At 38.5% G+C, this 24,269-nt stretch overlaps 2 protein-coding genes across 4 annotated transcripts in view; one reads left to right on the forward strand and one right to left on the reverse strand.

The window, feature by feature from the left end:
• The window catches only part of LOC100560102 (tax1-binding protein 3), a 121,556-nt gene that overhangs the window by 76,083 nt on the left and 21,204 nt on the right, over positions 1-24,269 (reverse strand). For 2 of the 3 annotated variants that reach the window (XM_062959601.1, XM_062959605.1), the window contains exon 4: positions 691-864. In XM_062959601.1, coding sequence (XP_062815671.1) covers positions 691-864 — 174 coding nt within the window. Of the gene's footprint in view, positions 1-690; positions 865-5,619; positions 5,763-24,269 lie in introns of those variants that run through there. The other variant, XM_062959603.1, reaches the window with a different exon arrangement.
• ctns (cystinosin, lysosomal cystine transporter) lies at positions 6,966-22,763 on the forward strand. Its single transcript, XM_062959634.1, is given in 12 exon segments — positions 6,966-7,191; positions 9,911-10,002; positions 12,235-12,310; positions 12,523-12,610; positions 12,693-12,796; positions 12,888-13,019; positions 16,328-16,427; positions 16,508-16,528; positions 16,530-16,628; positions 16,706-16,876; positions 19,977-20,094; positions 22,326-22,763. Coding segments are annotated over 11 exon segments (1,113 nt in total). The 5' UTR covers positions 6,966-7,191; positions 9,911-9,929; the 3' UTR covers positions 22,457-22,763.

Below are 24,269 nucleotides of genomic sequence, written 5' to 3' on the forward strand. Positions count from 1 at the left end.
ATAATAATAATAATGGAAGAGACCTCAATTCAATTCATATATAGTAATAATAATAATAATAATAATAATAATGGGACCTCAAGGGGTTACCTAATTCAATTCATATATAAATATTATTATTATTATTATTATTATTATTATTATTATTATTATTATCCATTATTATTATGGAAGCGACCTCAAGGGGTCACTTAATTCAATTCAAATATAATAATAATAATAATAATAATAATAATAATAATAATGGAAGGGACCTCAAGGGGTTACCTAATTCAATTCATATATAGTAATAATAATAATAATAATAATAATAATAATAATAATGGGACCTCAAGGGGTTACCTAATTCAATTCATATATAAATATGATTATTATTATTATTATCCATTATTATTATGGAAGCGACCTCAAGGGGTCACTTAATTCAATTCAAATATTATAATTATAATAATAATAATAATAATAATGGAAGGGACCTCAAGCTCTTACCTAATTCAATTCATAGATAGTAATAATAATAATAATAATAATGGAAGAGACCTCAAAGGCTCACCTAATCCAACCCATATCTGGAATGATAAGGAAACAGAGGCTGGGTGGCCATCTGTCGGGAAGGTTTTGGTGGTGCATAAAGAAGGGGCTTGGACTGGATGGCCTTTGGGGTCTCTCCCAACTCAATGACGTTTTTACCTTGGGCCCGGAAGCCTCCTGGCTCTGGATGGCGGCCCCAGTGGCTTCGGTGGCGCTTGCGATGACCGCTGGCCCCGATTGTGCCTCTTCCATCAAGACGGCCTTGACCGAGGTCGTGCCCAAGTCGATGCCCAAAACACAGGGAGACTCCCCTCTCGGCGGCGCCTGCATGCTCTGCAATGGGAAAATAAGGGCGGAAATATACCTATAATTAAGCTATTATTATTATCATCATCATCATCATCATACCTATAACTATTTATTATCATCATCATCATAAGTATTTACTATTATTATTGTTGTTATTACCAGCATACATATAACTAAATATTTTATTATTATCATTATCACACCTATAACTGATTATATTATAATTCCCGTACATACTTGAGTATAAGCCGACCCGAATATAAGCCTATAACCAAATATTTATTATCATAATCTTACCCATTTATTATTATTATTATCATAGCTATAACCAAATATTTATTGTCATCATCATACCCATTTATTATTATTATTATTATTATCATTATCATACCTATAACCAAATATTTATTGTCATCATCATACCCTATTATTATTATTATTATACCTATAACCAAATATTATCATTATCATTATTACTATCATCATCATCATACCTATAACTAAGCATTTATTATCATACCCATTTATTATTATTATTATCATTACCATACCTATAACTAACTATTGTCATCATCATACCATTTATTATTGTTATTGTTATCATACCTATAACCAAATATTTATTGTCATCATACCCATTTATTATTATTATTACTATTATCATAGCTATAACCAAATATTTATTGTCATCATCATACCCATTTTATTATTATCATTATCATACCTATAGCTAAACATTTATTATCATAATACCCATTTATTATTATTATCCAATAAATATTACCAAATATTTATTGTCATCATCATACCCATTATTATTATTATACCTATAACTAAACATTTATTATACCAATTTATTATTATTATTATTATTATTATTATTATTATTATTATTATTATCATACCTATTACCAAATATTTATTATCATCATCATACCCATTATTATTATTATACCTATAAGTAAACATTTATTATACCAATTTATTATTATTATTATTATTATTATTATTATTATTATTATCATACCTATTACCAAATATTTATTCTCATCATCATACCCATTATTATTATTATACCTATAACTAAACATTTATTATACCAATTTATTATTATTATTATTATTATTATTATTATTATTATTATCATACCTATTACCAAATATTTATTATCATCATCATACCCATTATTATTATTATTATACCCATAACTAAAAATTTATTATCATACCCATTTATTATTATTATACCTATAACTAAACATTATCATACCCGTTTATTATTATTATTATTATTATCATACCTACAACCAAATATTTATTGTCATCATCATACCCATTATTATTATTATTATACCTATAACTAAACATTTATTATCATACCCAATTATTATTATTATTATTATCATACCTATAATCAAATATTTATTATCATCATACCCAATTATTATTATTATACCTATAACTAAACATTTATTATCATACCCATTTATTATTATTATCATACCTATTACCAAATATTCATTGTCATATCCATTTATTATTATTATCATACCTACAACCAAATATTTATTATCATCATCTACCCATTATTATTATTTTATTATACCTATAACTAAACATTTATTATCATACCCATTTATTATTATTATTATCATACCTATAACCAAATATTTATTATCATCATACCCAATAATAATAATTATTATTATCATCATACCTATAACAAAATATTTATTATCATACCCATTTATTATTATTATTATACCTATAACCAAATATTTATTATCATCATACCCATTTATTATTATTATTATTATTATTATTATTATTATTATTATACCTATACACATTTATTATCATTATTCCTAATTATTATTATTATCATTATATCTATTACCAAATATTTATCATCATCATACCCATTATTATTATTATTATACCTATAACTAAACATTTATGATCATACCCATTTATTATTATTATCATACCTATAACCAAATATTTATTATCATACCCATTTATTATTATTATTACTATTATCATAGCTATAACCAAATATTTATTATCATTATCTACCCATTATTATTATTATTATACCTATAACTAAACATTTATTATCATACCCATTTATTATTATGATTATTATTATTATCATACCTATAACCAAATATTTATTATCATCATACCCAATAATAATAATAATACCTATAACCAAATATTTATTATCATCATACCCAATAATAATAATAATACCTATAACAAAATATTTATTATCATCATACCCAATAATAATTATTATTATTATTATTTTTATCATACCTATAACAAAATATTTATTATCATACCCATTTATTATTATTATTATACCTATAACCAAATATTTATTATCATCATACCCATTTATTATTATTATTATCATACCTTTTACCAAATATTATCACCATACCCATATATTATTATCATCACCAAATATTTATCATACCCATTATTATTATTATTATACCTATAACTAAACATTTAATATCATCATTCCCATTTATTATTATTATTATCATACCTATAACTAAAAATTTATTATCATACCCATTTATTATTATTATTATTATCATACCTATTACCAAATATTTATTATCATCATCATACCCATTATTATTATTATACCTATAACTAAACATTATCATACCCATTTATTATTATTATTATTATTATTATAATCCCTACAACCAAATATTTATTGTCATCATCATACCCATTATTATTATTATTATACCTATAACTAAACATTTATTATCATACCCTATTATTATTATTATTATTATTATCATACCTATAATCAAATATTTATTATCATCATACCCAATTATTATTATTATACCTATAACTAAACATTTATTATCATACCCATTTATTATTATTATTATTATTATCATACCTATAACCAAATATTTATTATCATCATACCCAATAATAATAATAATACCTATAACAAGATATTTATTATCATCATACCCAATAATAATAATAATTATTATTATCATACCTATAACAAAATATTTATTATCATACCCATTTATTATTATTAATAATATTATTATTATTATACCTATAACTAAACATTTATTGTCATCATCATACCCATTTATTATTATTATTTTTATTATTATCATCATACCTATAACCAAATATTTATTATCATACCCATTTATTATTATTATTATTACTATTATCATAGCTATAACCAAATATTTATTGTCATCATCATACCCATTTATTATTACTATCATACCTATAACTAAACATTTATTATCATAATACCCATTTATTATTATCATTATCATTATCATACCTATTACCAAATATTCACTGTCATGCCCATTTATTATTATTATTATTATCATTATCATACCTACAACCAAATATTTATTATCATCATCATACCCATTTATTATTATTATTATTATACCTATAAACATTTATTATCATTATACCTAATTATTATTATTATCATTATCATACCTACAACCAAATATTTATTATCATCATCATACCCATTTATTATTATTATTATACCTATAACTAAACATTTATTATCATACCCATTTATTATTATTATCATTATCATATCTATTACCAAATATTTATCATCATCATACCCATTATTATTATTATTATTATACCTATAACTAAACATTTATTATCATACCCATTTATTATTATTATCATACCTATAACCAAATATTTATTATCATACCCATTTACTATTATTATTATTACTATTATCATAGCTATAACCAAATATTTATTATCATCATCTACCCATTATTATTATTATTATACCTATAAATAAACATTTATTATCATACCCATTTATTATTATTATTATTATTATTATTATTATTATTATTATTATTATTATACCTATAACCAAATATTTATTATCATCATACCCAATAATAATAATAATACCTATAACAAAATATTTATTATCATCATACCCAATAATAATTATTATTATTATCATACCTATAACAAAATATTTATTATCATACCCATTTATTATTATTATCATACCTATAACCAAATATTTATTATCATACCCATTTATTATTATTATTATTATTATTATTATTACTATTATCATAGCTATAACCAAATATTTATTATCATCATCTACCCATTATTATTATTATTATTATTATTATTATACCTATAACTAAACATTTATTATCATACCCATTTATTATTATTATTATTATTATCATACCTATAACCAAATATTTATTATCATCATACCCATTTATTATTATTATTATTATTATTATTATTATTATCATACCTTTTACCAAATATTATCACCATACCCATATATTATTATCATCACCAAATATTTATCATACCCATTATTATTATTATTATACCTATAACTAAACATTTAATATCATCATTCCCATTTATTATTATTATTATTATCATACCTATAATTAAATATTTATCATCTTCATACTCAATTATTATTATTATTATTATTGTGTAACATTACAATGTAATATTCTATATTATAATATATATTATAATAATAAAAATGTGGAATAATGTCCAGGGTGAGAGAAAGAACTCGTGTCCTTTTCTAGGCAGCCAGGCAGCCAGGCTTTGAAGCTACAAGGCCATTCAATGCCAACCAATGCTGGCCAATGGCAACCTTCACACTTGCCTCAGGCTGACAGGAATCTTCTACATCATTATTGAATTATATTATTATTATTATTATTATTATACAAACCCGGGACTGAGATATATCCCGCAAAACAGAGAAAATGGCGAAACGCTGAGGCGACTGAGGAGAAAAAACGCCTCTCCTCACAGAACTTTGGACTTAAGCGCCACGCCCAAGATGGCGGATCGACGTCACCACGCCGAGCGTCACGTTCCCCCCAGTGGCCTATAGCAGGACGAGGATTCCCGTGGCCGCCATCTTGGGTGTGCCACTCTGCCTCTCGAACGAATCCCCTTGTTTGGCCACACCCGAAATGGCGGATTGACGTCACCACATTGAGCGTCCCATTCCCTCAGTTTCCTATACAGGAAGGAGTCTTCCCAAGGCCGCCATCTTGGGTGTGCCACTCTCCATCTCGAACGTATCCCCTTGATTGGCCACACCCAAAATGGCGGATTGACCTCACCACATTGAGTGTCCCATTCCCTCAGTTTCCTATACAGGAAGGAGTCCTCCCAAGGCCGCCATCTTGGATGTTACCTCTCTCCCCCTCAGGACTATGGACGTCTTGGTCCACACCCAAAATGGCGGATTGACGTCACCACATTGAGCGTCCCGTTCCCTGAGTTTCCTATACAGGAAGGAGTCCTCCCGAGGCCGCCATCTTGGGTGTTACCTCTCTCCCCCTCAGGACTATGGGCGGCTTGGTCCACACCCAAGATGGCGGATTGACGTCACCACATTGAGCGTCCCGTTCCCTCAGTTTCCTATACAGGAAGGAGTCCTCCCGAGGCCGCCATCTTGGGTGTGCCACTCTCCATCTCGAACCAATCCCCTTGTTTGGCCACACCCAAAATGGCGGATTGACGTCACCACATTGAGCGGCCCATTCCCTCAGTTTCCTATACAGGAAGGAATCCTCCCGGGGCCGCCATCTTGGGTGTTACCTCTCTCCCCCTCAGGACTATGGGCGGCTTGGTCCACACCCAAGATGGCGGATTGACGTCACCACATTGAGCGGCCCATTCCCTCAGTTTCCTATACAGGAAGGAATCCTCCCGGGGCCGCCATCTTGGGTGTTACCTCTCTCCCCCTCAGGACTATGGGCGGCTTGGTCCACACCCAAGATGGCGGATTGACGTCACCACATTGAGCGGCCCATTCCCTCAGTTTCCTATACAGGAAGGAGTCCTCCCGAGGCCGCCATCTTGGGTGTGCCACTCTCCGTCTCGAACGAATCCCCTTGTTTGGCCACACCCAAAATGGCGGATTGACGTCACCACATTGAGCGTCCCATTCCCTCAGTTTCCTATACAGGAAGGAGTCCTCCCGAGGCCGCCATCTTGGGTGTTACCTCTCTCCCCCTCAGGACTATGGGCGGCTTGGTCCACACCCAAGATGGCGGATTGACGTCACCACATTGAGCGTCCCGTTCCCTCAGTTTCCTATACAGGAAGGAGTCCTCCCGAGGTCGCCATCTTGGGCGTGCCACTCACGCTCAAGATGGCGTTGACGGCCAGCGTGAGGAGGCCTTTATAGCCGGCCGTCTCCTTAGCGACGCCCGGAAAAGGCCTTTGGCTGTGGGAAAGCGGCCAAAAGCGCGCGCGGCCTGGAAGGAAAAGAGCGTCGTGAGAGCAGGTAACCCCAGAATCGGAATACCCACTTGTGGGTCACAAAAGGACTCCAACTCCCAGCGTGCACCGCGGCGCAAGAAGGCCGCTTTTGGGCGGCGGGCTGCCGCGGGGCCTCATGGGGCTTGTAGTTCCCAGGCCTTGCTTTGGTTTCCCTGGCCTCAGAAGGGCCTGGGATGGGGGGATTGGGGGACATTTGCATATGCTAATGAGATGGGACCTGAATCTTTTAGGTTAGAGAGTTGGAAGGGAACCCTAAAGGTCATCGAGTCCAGCCCCCTCTACTATAATATTACATTTACAGATATATATATATATATACATATATATATGTGTGTGTGTATACAGGTATGTGTGTGTATATGTATAAGTGTATATGTATGTATGTACATATGTATATATTTGTATATGTGTATGTGCATATATGTATACATATATATATAGAGTATATGTGTGTATATTTATATGTGTATATGTCTGTGTATATGTATATATATGTATGTCTGTGCGCATATGTATACATATATATATAGAGTATATGTGTGTATATTTATATGTGTATATGTCTGTGTATATGTATATATATGTATGTCTGTGCGCATATGTATACATATATATATAGAGTATATGTGTGTATATTTATATGTGTATATGTCTGTGTATATGTATATATATGTATGTCTGTGCGCATATGTATACATATATATATAGAGTATATGTGTGTATATTTATATGTGTATATGTCTGTGTATATGTATATATATGTATGTCTGTGCGCATATGTATACATATATATATAGAGTATATGTGTGTATATTTATATGTGTATATGTCTGTGTATATGTATATATATGTATGTCTGTGCGCATATGTATACATATATATATAGAGTATATGTGTGTATATTTATATGTGTATATGTCTGTGTATATGTATATATATGTATGTCTGTGCGCATATGTATACATATATATATAGAGTATATGTGTGTATATTTATATGTGTATATGTCTGTGTATATGTATATATATGTATGTCTGTGCGCATATGTATACATATATATATATACTGTATATGTGTGTATATGTATATGTGTATATGTATAAGTAAACATGTATGTTTGTATATCTGTATATGTCTCTGTATATGTGTGTGTGTATATGTATATGTGTGTATATGTATATGTGTATATGTCTGTGTGTATGTCTGTGTATATGTATATATATGTATGTCTGTGCGCATATGTATACATATATATACAGTATATGTCTGTGTATATGTATATGTGTATATGTATAGGTAAACATGTATGTTTGTATATCTGTGTATGTCTCTGTATATGTATATGTGTGTATATGTATATGTCTGTGCACATATGTATACATATATATACTGTATATGTGTGTATATGTATATGCGTATATGTATGTGTATATATCTGTGTATATGTATATATGTGTGTGTATGTATATGTGTATGTCTGTGCACATATGTATACATATATATATACTGTATATGTGTGTATATGTATAAGTATACATGTATGTGTGTATATGTATATGTCTGTGTGTATATGTATTCATATATATACTGTATATGTGTATATGTATATGCGTATAAGTATACATGTATGTGTGTATATGTGTATATGTTTCTGTGTATATGTATATATGTGCATATGTATATATTTATATATATATAGCTGTGCCCGGCCACGCGTTGCTGTGGCAAAGTGGTGGTGGTATTGGTTAACAAATTGTTGTGTAATTTTTATTTGACATTATTTGTATTTTTTAATTAATTTTATTGTAAGTTATCTTTTTATTTATTATATTTTATTATTTTCTTGTATTATTTTTAGTTATTTTCTGTTATTATAGTATTTTATTGTATTAATTTTTAGTGTTTTTTAATTATTTTTACTGTTTTTTATTATTTTTACTGTTTTTTATTATTTTTATTGGGTTGCCAGAAGACCAAGTTGGAGGAGCTTAGCCTTCTAACTGGCAGCAATTGGATAAAAGCAATTATTCCTCTCTCTCTCTCTAATGAGGACTTTATTTTTCTTTTCTTTTTGTTGTATCAACCTAGAGGCGTGGATGATGGGTTGTGTTGTCAAATTTCGAGGTTGGGGGGCCTGTAGTTTTGTTGTTTTGTGGGTCGCCGTGATGCCATCACTCTTTTATATATATCTATAAAAGAGTGATGGCATCACGGGCGACCCACAAACAACAGAAGACTACAGCCCCCCAAACTCGAAATTGACAAGCACAACCCATCATCCATCGCCTCTAGGTTGATACAACAAAAAGAAAAAAAAATAAGTCCTCATTAGAGAGAGAGAGGAATAATTGCTTTTATCCAATTGCTGCCAGTTTGAAGGCTAAGCTCTGTTCACTTGGTCCCCTAGCAACCCACTCAGCCCAGGGGACCCTTTACCTTAACTACCACGAATTCCTCAATACTTTATTTCCCATACCACCAGACTTTGCCACAGCAACGCGTGGCCGGGCACAGCTAGTAGATATATATTTTCCTAGAGTTGGAAGGGACCTCTAAAGGCCATCCAGCCCGACCAACACAACCAAAGCCCTCCCGACAGATGCCCAGCCCGCCCGGCCTTGTTGTTGTCTCTCGGCCTCCTCCCTGTCTGCCTAATCCCGCCTCTCTCCTTCCTTCCTTCCAGGGAACCAGATTTTATTATTATTATTATTATTCATTCCCAGCCGCCAGCAACTTCTCGCCATGAAGAAGATGGACGGGGCCGGGATTTGCCTCGGCTTGCTCTGCTTGTCGCTTGCATCGCCAGCCCTTTGCGGTGAGAACTCCTCTCCTGACCATTGAAAATATATATATATATATATATATATATATATATATACACACACACACACACACACACACACATACACACACACACACACACACACATATATATATATATATATATAACGTTGTCCATGTGTTGTGAATGCTTGGGTTGTGATGTTTGGTGCTTAATTTGTATAATCATTACGTAATTTGATGTTTAATAGGCTTTTTCTGAATCCCTTCTTATTATCCAACATATTCACTTATCCAACGTTCTGCCGGCCTGTTTATGTTGGATAAGTGAGACTCTACTGTATATTGATAATCTTAAATTATCTGCTCAGAACTGGATTATCTGAGGCGCCTTCTTCACAGCTGTATAAAATGCACACTGAAGTGGATTATACGGCAGTGTGGACTCAAGATAATCCAGTGCAAAGCAGATAATATAAGATTATAAATGGGTTATATTGCTGTGTGGAAGGGCCTTAAGTCTACACTGCCATATAATCCAGTGCAAATTAGATAATCTGTGGAAGAGGCCTAAGTGAGGCCTAAGTCTGCCTGTCCCCTGGGCTGAGTTGGTTGCTAGGAGACCAAGTGGGCAGAGATTAGCCCTCTAACTGGCAGCAATTGGATAAAAACAATTATTGCTCTCCCTCTAATTAGGACTTTATTTTTCTTTTCTTTTTGTTGTATCAACCCTGAGGCGTGGATGATGGGTTGTGTTGTCAAATTTCGAGGTTGGGCGGCCTGTAGTTTTGTTGTTTTGTGCGTTGCCCTGATGCCATCACTCTTTTATATATATAGATATATATATATATAAGTATGTGTGTGTTGCAATCCTTGAAAAACAGGCTCCTTTCCAAGAGTCCCATGACTTCCTACATGAGTCACGCGTTTTAACCCGGCGTTGGGCGTTTTTTGCAGACGTGGTTTGAAGACTGAAAGCCAATCGTAATATTAATGGATGGTGTTTCAAGCCACTGCATGAAAATGCATATAATATGATATATAGATAGATAGATAGATAGATAGATAGATAGATAGATAGATAGATAGATAGATAGATAGATAGATAGATCGATCGATCGATACTAGCTGTGCCCGGCCACGTGTTGCTGTGGCAAAGTGGTGGTGGTATTGGTTAAAAATTGTTGTGTAATTTTTATTTGACGTTATTTGTATTTTTTAATTAATTTTATTGTAAGTTACCTTTTATTTATTATATTTTATTATTTTCTTGTATTATTTTTAGTTATTTTCTGTTATTATAGTATTTTATTGTATTAATTTTTTTAGTGTTTTTAATTATTTTTACTGTTTTTTATTATTTTTATTGGGTTGCTAGGAGACCAAGTTGGAGGAGCTTAGCCTTCAAACTGGCAGCAATTGGATAAAAGCAATTATTCCTCTCTCTCTCTCTAATTAGGACTTTATTTTTCTTTTCTTTTTGTTGTATCAACCTTGAGGCGTGGACGATGGGTTGTGTTGTCAAATTTCGAGGTTGGGAGGCCTGTAGTTTTGTTGTTTTGTGGGTCGCCGTGATGCCATCACTCTTTTATATATATAGATATAATATATAATTATCCCCTTTGGGGTTGTACAATTATTTCTCTCCCTCTAATTAGGACTTTATTTTTCTTTTCTTTTTGTTGTATCAACCTAGAGGCGTGGATGATAGGTTGTGTTGTCAAATTTCGAGGTTGGGAGGCCTGTAGTTTTGTTGTTTTGTGGGTCGCCGTGATGCCATCACTCTTTTATATATATAGATATAATATAATATATAATTATCCCCTTTGGGGTTGTACAATTATTTCTCTCCCTCTAATTAGGACTTTATTTTTCTTTTCTTTTTGTTGTATCAACCTAGAGGCGTAGACGATGGGTTGTGTTGTCAAATTTCGAGGTTGGGAGGCCTGTAGTTTTGTTGTTTTGTGGGTCGCCGTGATGCCATCACTCTTTTATATATATAGATGTAATATAATATATAATTATCCCCTTTGGGGTTGTACAATTATTTCTCTCCCTCTAATTAGGACTTTATTTTTCTTTTCTTTTTGTTGTATCAACCTTGAGGCGTGGACGATGGGTTGTGTTGTCAAAATTCGAGGTTGGGAGGCCTGTAGTTTTGTTGTTTTGTGGGTCGCCGTGATGCCATCACTCTTTTATATATATAGATAATGTATGCATATTATATACACAGAAATTTTTAATTTCCTCGTCCTTGTCTCTAAAGGAACCGCAACTCTCTCCGTCCCTGAACACGTTTCCTTAGAAAACGGCACTTCGAAGGACATCACCGTGACTTTAAGGTGACTTTCGTTAACCTTTGGGTGGAATTAGTTAAATTAGCCTCCCCTCGTAAAGCGGTACCTAGAACTCCTCGACAGATGCAACCGTCTTTCGGGTTGCTTGGGTCAACACCAAGCTAGGCTATTTAATGGTCAGGAAGTTTTGTTTTCCTCTAAAACGTGCGACTATTATGCGACGAACTGCTGCAATCCGCGGTCTTTCTTTGCCCCAGTGCTCTGCTCAACGAGACGCTGGGCATCGGGTTCAACGTGACGTATTCTTCCAAGGAGAACCTCACCGTCGTCGAGCTGCCGGTGGAAGTAAGTTTCAGAAGCGCGGTGAGACACAAAAGACCAGATTTGTTTTCCTCGCGTAATAGTCGCGCCCTGCCTTTTCTTGCAGGTGGTTGTCGCGGCCGGCCTGCGGACAGTGCAGTTCCGGGCGAGGGCCAGAAACGTGGGCCAGGTGACCGTCTACCTCCAGAGCAATGCCTCCAACCAGACCGGGTGAGCCTCGCGGTCGAGACGCCCCCGCCTGCCTTTCCCCATCGACCTCCCCCCCCCCCCCTCCGCTGACCCTGTGGCCGTGTCTCCGCAGGCCCAGGATCCGCTTCCTCGTCCTGCACAGCGAGGCCGTCAGGATCGTGGACCAGGTGATCGGGTGGATCTACTTCCTGGCCTGGTCCGTCTCCTTCTACCCGCAGGTGTTTGAGAACTGGAAGCGGAAGAGGTGAGAGAACGTCAGGACTCCACGGAATTCGCAGTCTTTTTCATGGTATTTGCAGAGTGTTTATCATAGGATTCATAAGGTGTTTTCCATGGGATTTGCAGAGTCTTTTTCATGGTATTTGCAGAGACTTTTCCATGGCATTTGCAGTCTTTTTCATGGTATTTGCAGAGACTTTTCCATGGGATCCATAAGGTGTTTTCCATGGTATTTGCAGAGTCTTTTCCATGGTATTTGCAGAGACTTTTCCATGGCATTTGCAGAGTCTTTCATGGTATTTGCAGAGACTTTTCCATGGCATTTGCAGTCTTTTCCATGGTATTTGCAGAGACTTTTCCATGGGATCCATAAGGTGTTTTCCATGGTATTTGCAGAGTCTTTTCCATGGTATTTGCAGAGACTTTTCCATGGCATTTGCAGAGTCTTTTCCATGGTATTTGCAGAGACTTTTCCATGGCATTTGCAGAGTCTTTCATGGTATTTGCAGACTTTTCCATGGAATTTGCAGAGTCTTTTTCATGGTATTCGCAGAGGGTTTGCTATAGGATTCGTAGAGTGTTTTCCATGGGATTCACAGAGTCTTTTTCATGGTATTCGCAGAGTGTTTATCATAGGATTCATAGGGTGTTTTCCATGGGATTCGCAGAGTCTTTTCCATGGTATTTGCAGAGACTTTTCCATGGCATTTGCAGAGTCTTTCATGGTATTTGCAGACTTTTCCATGGAATTTGCAGTCTTTTTCATGGTATTCGCAGAGGGTTTGCTATAGGATTCGTAGGGTGTTTTCCATGGGATTCACAGAGTCTTTTTCATGGTATTCGCAGAGTGTTTATCATAGGATTCATAGGGTGTTTTCCATGGGATTCGCAGAGTCTTTTCCATGGAATTTGCAGAGTCTTTTTCATGGTATTTACAGAGACTTTTCCATGGGATCCATAGGATGTTTTCCATGGTATTTGCAGAGTGTTTTTCATGGTATTTGCAGAGTCTTTTTCATGGTATTTGCAGAGTCTTTTCCATGGTATTTGCAGAGTCTTTTCCATGGTATTTGCAGAGTCTTTTTCATGGAATTTGCAGAGTCTTTTCCATGGTATTTGCAGAGTCTTTTCCATGGTATTTGCAGAGTCTTTTCCATGGTATTTGCAGAGTCTTTTCCATGGTATTTGCAGAGTCTTTTTCATGGAATTTGCAGAGTCTTTTCCATGGTATTTGCAGAGTGTTTTTCATGGTATTTGCAGAGTCTTTTTCATGGTATTTGCAGAGTCTTTTCCATGGTATTTGCAGAGTCTTTTCCATGGTATTTGCAGAGTCTTTTCCATGGTATTTGCAGAGTCTTTTCCATGGTATTTGCAGAGTCTTTTTCATGGTATTTGCAGAGTCTTTTTCATGGAATTTGCAGAGTCTTTTCCATGGTATTTGCAGAGTCTTTTCCATGGTATTTGCAGAGTCTTTTTCATGGTATTTGCAGAGTCTTTTTCATGGTATTTGCAGAGTCTTTTTCATGGTATTTGCAGAGTCTTTTCCATGGTATTTGCAGAGTCTTTTCCATGGTATTTGCAGAGTCTTTTCCATGGTATTTGCAGAGTCTTTTCCATGGTATTTGCAGAGTCTTTTTCATGGTATTTGCAGAGTCTTTTTCATGGAATTTGCAGAGTCTTTTCCATGGTATTTGCAGAGTGTTTTTCATGGTATTTGCAGAGTCTTTTTCATGGTATTTGCAGAGTCTTTTCCATGGTATTTGCAGAGTCTTTTCCATGGTATTTGCAGAGTCTTTTCCATGGTATTTGCAGAGTCTTTTCCATGGTATTTGCAGAGTCTTTTTCATGGAATTTGCAGTCTTTTTTTGTGGAATTTGCAGAATTTTTTTCATGGAATTTGCAGAGTCTTTTTCATGGAATTTGCAGTCTTTTTTGTGGAATTTGCAGGATCTTTTTCATGGTATTTGCAGAGACTTTTCCATGGCATTTGCAGAGTCTTTTTCATGGTATTTGCAGAGTGTATACTATAGGATTGTGTTTTCTATGGGATTCATGTGTTTTCCATGGTATTTGCAGAGTCTTTTTCATGGTATTCTCAGAGTGTTTACCATAGGATTCATAGGGTCTTTTCCATGGGATTTATAGGCTGTCTTCACTGCAATTTTTAAGGGTGTCTTCTGTGGAATTCATAGGGAGTTTGCAGAGTGTTTATCATAGAATTCATAGGGTGTTTTCCATGGGATTCGCAGAGTCTTTTCCATGGGATTTGCAGAGTCTTTTTCATGGTATTTGCAGAGTCTTTTTCATGGTATTCGCAGAGTGTTTGCTATAGGATTCGTAGGGTGTTTTCCATGGGATTTGCAGAGTCTTTTCCATGGTATTTGCAGAGTCTTTTCCATGGTATTTGCAGAGTCTTTTCCATGGTATTTGCAGAGTCTTTCATGGTATTTGCAGACTTTTCCATGGAATTTGCAGAGTCTTTTTCATGGTATTCGCAGAGTGTTTGCTATAGGATTCGTAGGGTGTTTTCCATGCGATTCGCAGAGTCTTTTTCATGGTATTCACAGAGACTTTTCCATGGGATTCGTAGGGTGTTTTTTCATGGAATTTGCAGAGTCTTTTCCATGGAATTCGCAGAGTGTTTATCATAGGATTCATAGGGTGTTTTCCATGGGATTTGCAGAGTCTTTTTCATGATATTTACAGAGACTTTTCCATGGGATCCATAGGGTGTTTTCCATGGTATTTGCAGAGTCTTTTCCATGGTATTTGCAGAGTCTTTTTCATGGTATTCGCAGAGTGTTTGCTATAGGATTCGTAGGGTGTTTTCCATGGGATTTGCAGAGTCTTTTTCATGGTATTTGCAGAGACTTTTCCATGGGATTTGCAGAGTCTTTTTCATGGTATTTGCAGAGTGTGTACTATAGGATTCATATGGTGTTTTCTATGGGATTCATATGTTTTCCATGGTATTTGCAGAGTCTTTTTCATGGTATTTGCAGAGTCTTTTTCATGGTATTCGCAGAGTGTTTGCTATAGGATTCGTAGGGTGTTTTCCATGGGATTTGCAGAGTCTTTTTCATGGTATTTACAGAGACTTTTCCATGGGATTTGCAGAGTCTTTTTCATGGTATTTGCAGAGTGTGTACTATAGGATTCATATGGTGTTTTCTATGGGATTCATATGTTTTCCATGGTATTTGCAGAGTCTTTTTCATGGGATTTGCAGAGTCTTTTTCATGTGAGATTCTACTATAGTATTATTCTTATTATCATTATTAATATTATATGGGGTGAGCTTCCCTCTCTTTGAATCTTGCTGTGTCTCCCCAGCGTGGTGGGTCTCAGCTTCGACTTCATCGCCTTGAACCTGACCGGCTTCATCGCCTACAGCGTCTTCAACGTGGGGCTCTTCTGGATCCGCCCCGTGAAGGTAGGCCGGGGGCGGGGACCCTCAATCCCACCCCCCCGCCGGGTGTCCCGAGCCGTGCCCGAGCTTCCCTGTGTCTCCAGGAGCAGTTCCTGAGCCGCTACCCCCAACGGCGTGAACCCCGTGGACGCCAACGACGTCTTCTTCAGCCTCCACGCCGTGGCCGTCACCCTGCTCACCATCCTGCAGTGCCTCCTCTACGAGGTGACCACGCTCTCCGTGCGGGCTCAGTCTCCACGCGGTGTCCACCACGTCCTCACCGCTCCTTCCTTCTTCCTCAGAAAGGGGAGCAAAGGGTCTCCCCGCTCGCCCTCGGCCTGCTGCTCGCCGGATGGATGTTCGTCTTCGCCACGTTGTCGGCGGCGGCCGCGGGGGCCCTGACCTGGCTCCAGTTCCTCTTCTTCTTCTCCTACATCAAGCTGGCCGTCACGCTCCTCAAATACTTCCCGCAGGTGAGCTTTCGGGGCTCCGCTCTTCTCTCCTCCCGTCTTCCTCACTCAAATAGGTTTCTATGAAGATCCACTCTTCTCTCCTCCCGTCGTCCTCTGAGGACAAGGCAGTTTAGGAACTACAATGGAGATTTCGGGAGCTCCACTCTTCTCGCTTCTCTTCTTCCTCGGAAGACAAGACAGTTTACAATCTCAAATGGAGGTTTTCGGGGCTCCGCTCTTCTCTCCTCCCGTCTTCCTCACTCAGATGGAAGTCTATGAAGATCCACTCTTCTCGCCTCCCGTCTTCTTCTGAGGACAAGGCAATTTGGAAACTAGAATGGAGATTTTGGGAGCTCCACTCTTCTCGCTTCTCTTCTTCCTCGGAAGACAAGACAGTTTAGTATCTAAAATGGAGGTTTCAGGAGCTCTACTCTTCTCACTTCTCTTCTTCCTTGGAAGACAAGACAGTTAAGAAACTAATCTAGAGGTCTCTGGAGCTCCACTCTTCTCTCCTCCCGTCTTCCTCTGAATCTCTGAAGATCCACTCTTCTCTCCTCCCGTCTTCCTCACTCAGATGGAAGTCTCTGAAGATCCACTCTTCTCTCCTCCCGTCTTCCTCTGAATCTCTGAAGATCCACTCTTCTCTCCTCCCGTCTTCCTCACTCAGATGGAAGTCTCGGAAGATCCACTCTTCTCTCCTCCCGTCTTCCTCTGAATCTCTGAAGATCCACTCTTCTCTCCTCCCGTCTTCCTCTGAATCTCTGAAGATCCACTCTTCTCTCCTCCCGTCTTCCTCTGAATCTCTGAAGATCCACTCTTCTCTCCTCCCGTCTTCCTCTGAATCTCTGAAGATCCACTCTTCTCTCCTCCCGTCTTCCTCTGAATCTCTGAAGATCCACTCTTCTCTCCTCCCGTCTTCCTCTGAATCTCTGAAGATCCACTCTTCTCTCCTCCCGTCTTCCTCTGAATCTCTGAAGATCCACTCTTCTCTCCTCCCGTCTTCCTCTGAATCTCTGAAGATCCACTCTTCTCTCCTCCCGTCTTCCTCACTCAGATGGAAGTCTCGGAAGATCCACTCTTCTCTCCTCCCGTCTTCCTCTCAAGACAAAAGGCCAGTTCAGAAACTAAAATAAAGGTCTCTGAAGCTCCACTCTTCTCGCTTCTCTTCTTCTTCTGAAGACAAGGCAGTTTTTGCAACTAGAATGGAGATTTTGGGAGCTCCACTCTTCTCGCTTCTCTTCTTCCTCGGAAGACAAGACAGTTTACAAAGTAAAATAAAGGTTTCAGGAGCTCCACTCTTCTCGCTTCTCTTCTTCTTCTGAGGACAAGGCAATTTGGATACTAGAATGGAGATTTTGGGAGCTCCACTCTTCTCGCTTCTCTTCTTCCTCTGAATCTCTGGAGCTCCACTCTTCTCTCCTCCCTTCTTCCTCTGAGGACAAGGCCATTTAGAAACTAGAATGGAGGTCTCTGGAGCTCCACTCTTCTCTCCTCCCGTCTTCTTCTGAAGTCAAGGAGGTCTCTGAAGCTCCACTCTTCTCTCCTCCCTTCTTCCTCTGAATCTCTGGAGCTCCACTCTTCTCTCCTCCCTTCTTCCTCTGAATCTCTGGAGCTCCACTCTTCTCTCCTCCCTTCTTCCTCTCAAGACAAGACAGTTAAGAAACTAATATAGAGGTCTCTGAAGATCCACTCTTCTCTCCTCCCTTCTTCCTCTGAATCTCTGGAGCTCCACTCTTCTCTCCTCCCTTCTTCCTCTGAATCTCTGGAGCTCCACTCTTCTCTCCTCCCTTCTTCCTCTGAGGACAAGGCCATTTAGAAACTAGAATGGAGGTCTCTGGAGCTCCACTCTTCTCTCCTCCCGTCTTCTTCTGAAGTCAAGGAGGTCTCTGAAGCTCCACTCTTCTCTCCTCCCTTCTTCCTCTGAATCTCTGGAGCTCCACTCTTCTCTCCTCCCTTCTTCCTCTGAATCTCTGGAGCTCCACTCTTCTCTCCTCCCTTCTTCCTCTCAAGACAAGACAGTTAAGAAACTAATATAGAGGTCTCTGAAGATCCACTCTTCTCTCCTCCCTTCTTCTTCTGAGGACAAGGCAGTTTAGGAACCAAAATCGAGGTCTTCAGAGCTCCACTCTTCTCTCCTCCCTTCCTCCTCCTTCCACTGAAGGCCTTAAGCCTCTGTGGTCTTAAGAAGATCCATTCTTCTCTCCTCCCTTCTTCCTCTGAAGACAAGGTAGTTTAGAATCGAAAATGGAGATTTCTGGAACTCCACTCTTCTCTCTTCCCGTCTTCCTGAGGACAAGGCAATTTAGAAACTAGAATAAAGGTCTCTGAAGATCTACTCTTCTCTCCTCCCGTCTTCCTCTGAATCTCTGGAGCTCCGCTCTTCTCTCCTCCCTTCTCTCTCTGAAGACAAGACAGTTTACAATCTCAAATGGAGTTTTCTGGAGCTCCACTCTTCTCTCCTCCCTTCTTCTTCTGAAGACAAGACAGTTAAGAAACTAATATAGAGGTCTCTGAAGATCCACTCTTCTTGTTTCTCTTCTTCTTCTGAAGACAAGACAGTTAAGAAACTAATCTAGAAGTCTCTGAAGATCCACTCTTCTCTCCTCCCGTCTTCTTCTGAGGACAAGGCAGTTTAGAAACTAGAATAAAGGTCTCTGAAGATCCACTCTTCTCGCTTCTCTTCTTCCTCTGAATCTTTGGAGCTCCACTCTTCTCTCCTCCCTTCTCTCTCTGAAGATAAGGCAGATTAGAATCTAAAATTGAGTTTTCTGGAGCTCTACTCTTCTCCCTCTGAAGACAAGACAGTTTACAATCTCAAATGGAGTTTTCTGGAGCTCCACTCTTCTCTCCTCCCTTCTTCCTCGGAAGACAAGACAGTTCAGAAACTAATCTAGAAGTCTCTGAAGCTCCACTCTTCTCTCCTCCCTTCTTCCTCTGAATCTTTGGAGCTCCACTCTTCTCTCCTCCCTTCCTCGCAAGACAAGGCAGTTCAGAAACTAATCTAGAGGTCTCTGAAGCCCCGCTCTTCTTGCTTCTCTTCTTCCTCTCAAGACAAGACAGTTTACAATCTCAAATGAAGTTTTCTGGAGCTCCACTCTTCTCTCCTCCGTCTCTCTCCCAGGCCTACCTGAACTTCCGCCGGAAGAGCACCCAGGGCTGGAGCATCGGCAACGTCTTGCTGGACTTTGTGGGCGGCGCCTTCAGCCTGATGCAGATGTTCCTCCAGTCCTACAACAACGGTCAGTCCCCAACTTCAGCCGCCCCCGTGGTTAGTGGCCAGCAGCCATAAATCACCACTGACCAAGGGGTTATTGGTTCGACGCCTGGGTCGGGGTTCAGCTCCCAACCCTTAATAGCCTAGCTTGATGCCCACCTAATCTGCTCGAAAACAGCGGTGTCCGTAAGTAGAGAATTCTAGGTACCGCTTAATGCGGGGAGGCTAATTTATCCTTATTTACGACACCATAAAACTGTGTGTGAAGAACATGAGGAGGTACTGCCATCCAAAAGGACCCATGCAACCCAAAAGACTGTTATATCTGTCGAGTAGGAAATGTAGGTACCGCTTGAGGCGGGGAGGCTAACTTAACCTTATTTACAAGACCATAAAAGCATCTGTCGAGTAGGAAATGTAGGTACCGCTTGATGCGGGGAGGCTAATTTAACCTTATTTACAAGACCATAAAAGCATCTGTCGTGTAGGAAATGTAGGTACCGCTTGAGGCGGGGAGGCTAACTTAACCTTATTTACAAGACCATAAAAGCATCTGTCGAGTAGGAAATGTAGGTACCGCTTGATGCGGGGAGGCTAATTTAACCTTATTTACAAGACCATAAAAGCATCTGTCGAGTAGGAAATGTAGGTACCGCTTGATGCGGGGAGGCTAATTTAACCTTATTTACAAGACCATAAAAGCATCTGTCGAGTAGGAAATGTAGGTACCGCTTGAGGCGGGGAGGCTAATTTAACCTTATTTACAAGACCATAAAAGCATCTGTCGAGTAGGAAATGTAGGTACCGCTTGATGCGGGGAGGCTAATTTAACCTTATTTACAAGACCATAAAAGCATCTGTCGAGTAGGAAATGTAGGTACCGCTTGAGGCGGGGAGGCTAATTTAACCTTATTTACAAGACCATAAAAGCATCTGTCGAGTAGGAAATGTAGGTACCGCTTGAGGCGGGGAGGCTAATTTAACCTTATTTACAAGACCATAAAAGCATCTGTCGAGTAGGAAATGTAGGTACCGCTTAATGTGGGGAGGCTAATTTAACTTAATTTACAAGACCATAAAAGCATCTGTCGAGTAGGAAATGTAGGTACCGCTTGATGCGGGGAGGCTAATTTAACCTTATTTACAAGACCATAAAAGCATCTGTCGAGTAGGAAATGTAGGTACCGCTTGATGCGGGGAGGCTAATTTAACCTTATTTACAAGACCATAAAAGCATCTGTCGAGTAGGAAATGTAGGTACCGCTTGATGCGGGGAGGCTAATTTAACCTTATTTACAAGACCATAAAAGCATCTGTCGAGTAGGAAATGTAGGTACCGCTTGATGCGGGGAGGCTAATTTAACCTTATTTACAAGACCATAAAAGCATCTGTCGAGTAGGAAATGTAGGTACCGCTTGATGCGGGGAGGCTAATTTAACCTTATTTACAAGACCATAAAAGCATCTGTCGAGTAGGAAATGTAGGTACCGCTTGAGGCGGGGAGGCTAATTTAACCTTATTTACAAGACCATAAAAGCATCTGTCGAGTAGGAAATGTAGGTACCGCTTAATGTGGGGAGGCTAATTTAACTTAATTTACAAGACCATAAAACCTTCCAGCAGCATGTGGAAAGGATGAGGAAATACTGCCATCAAAAGGACCCACGCAACCCGAAAGACTGTTATATCTGTCGAGTAGGAAATGTAGGTACCGCTTAGTGTGGGGAGGCTAATTTAACTTAATTTACAAGACCACAAAACCTTCCAGCAGCATGCGGAAAGGATGAGGAAGTACTGCCATCAAAAAGGACCTATGCAACCCGAAAGACTGTTATATCTGTCGAGTAGGAAATGTAGGTACCGCTTAGTGTGGGGAGGCTAATTTAACTTAATTTACAAGACCACAAAACCTTCCAGCAGCATGCGGAAAGGATGAGGAAGTACTGCCATCAAAAAGGACCTATGCAACCCGAAAGACTGTTATATCTGTCGAGTAGGAAATGTAGGTACCGCTTAGTGTGGGGAGGCTAATTTAACTTAATTTACAAGACCACAAAACCTTCCAGCAGCATGCGGAAAGGATGAGGAAGTACTGCCATCAAAAAGGACCTATGCAACCCGAAAGACTGTTATATCTGTCGAGTAGGAAATGTAGGTACCGCTTAGTGTGGGGAGGCTAATTTAACTTAATTCACGACACCGTCGTTTCTAAACTTCTCGATGCCTCCTCTCCCACTTTGTTTTTCTCCTTACAGACGCCTGGAAACTAATCTTCGGCGACCCCACCAAGTTCGGGCTCGGTTTCTTCTCCATCCTCTTCGACATAGTCTTCATCGTCCAGCATTACGGCTTGTATCGGAACAGGGAGTATCACAACCTCGACTAAATTTCTCCCCGTTCAAAAAAGGACGTCTTTGACGTGGTTTGGCAGCAGAAAAAGGGACTTGCGGAAGTTGCGGAAAGACGGCGGAATCACCTTCAAGTGCCTTATTCTCGAGAGGCGGACGGAAAGCCCGACTTCTTTCCGGGGATTTCTGACCCAGTTTTGGGCCGGGTCGGAACCACGTCCTGCCACAAAAGCGTCGAACGGAGCTTCTTTGTCGTCTGCGCGGAACGGCGCAGAACTCCGGAGTCGAGTGTCTTTGTGCGCGGAATTAAAATCTTTCTACGAAAAAAGCAGAGTCTTTTTTTGGTGGGATTTGCAGTCTTTTTCGTGGGATTTGCAGAGTCTTTTTCATGGGATTTGCAGAGACTTTGTCATGGTATTTGCAGAGTTTTTTCCATGGGATTTGTAGGATGTTTTCCATGAGATTCATAGGGTATTTCCATGAGATTTAGAGGCCGTCTTCAATGGAAATTTTAGGGTGCCTTCTGCGGAACTCGTAGTGTTTTCCATGGGATTCGCAGAGTCTTTTTCATGGGATTCGCAGAGACTTTGTCATGGTATTTGCAGAGTTTTTTCCATGGGATTTGTAGGATGTTTTCCATGAGATTCATAGGGTGTTTCCATGAGATTTAGAGGCCGTCTTCAATGGAAATTTTAGGGTGCCTTCTGCGGAACTCGTAGTGTTTTCCATGGGATTCGCAGAGTCTTTTTCATGGGATTCGCAGAGACTTTGTCATGGTATTTGCAGAGTTTTTTCCATGGGATTTGTAGGATGTTTTCCATGAGATTCATAGGGTATTTCCATGAGATTTAGAGGCCGTCTTCAATGGAAATTTTAGGGTGCCTTCTGTGGAACTCGTAGTGTTTTCCATGGGATTCGCAGAGTCTTTTTCATGGGATTCGCAGAGACTTTGTCATGGGATTCGCAGAGACTTTTCCATGGGATTTGTAGGATGTTTTCCATGAGATTTCTATGGTGTTTCCATGGGATTTGTAGGATGTTTTCCATGAGATTTCTATGGTGTTTCCATGGGATTTGTAGGGTGTTTCCATGGGATTTACAAGCCGTCATCAATGGAACCTTTAGGGCATCTTCTGCGGAATTTGTAGTGTTTTCCATGGGATTCGCAGAGTCTTTTTCATGGGATTCGCAGAGTCTTTGTCATGGTATTTGCAGAGACTTTGTCATGGTATTTGCAGAGACTTTTCCATGGGATTCATAGGGTGTTTCCCCTGAGATTTCTATTGTGTTTCCATGGGATTTACAAGCCGTCTTCAATGGAAATTTTAGGGTGCCTTCTGTGGAACTCGTAGTGTTTTCCATGGGATTCGCAGAGTCTTTTTCATGGGATTTGCAGAGACTTTGTCATGGTATTTGCAGAGACTTTTCCATGGGATTCATAGGGTGTTTTCCCTGAGATTTCTATTGTGTTTCCATGGGATTTACAAGCCGTCTTCAATGGAATCTTTAGGGCATCTTCTGCGGAATTTGTAGTGTTTTCCATGGGATTCGCAGAGTCTTTGTCATGGGAATCGCAGAGACTTTTCCATGGAATTTGTAGGATGTTTTCCATGAGATTTCTATGGTGTTTCCATGGGATTTGTAGGGTGTTTCCATGGGATTTACAAGCCGTCTTCAATGGAACCTTTAGGGCATCTTCTGTGGAATTTGTAGTGTTTTCCATGGGATTCGCAGAGTCTTTTTCATGGGATTTGCAGAGACTTTGTCATGGTATTTGCAGAGACTTTTCCATGGGATTCATAGGGTGTTTTCCCTGAGATTTCTATTGTGTTTCCATGGGATTTACAGGCC

The sequence above is a fragment of the Anolis carolinensis genome, unplaced genomic scaffold, assembly GCF_035594765.1.
Source record: "Anolis carolinensis isolate JA03-04 unplaced genomic scaffold, rAnoCar3.1.pri scaffold_7, whole genome shotgun sequence".
NCBI lineage: Eukaryota > Metazoa > Chordata > Lepidosauria > Squamata > Dactyloidae > Anolis > Anolis carolinensis.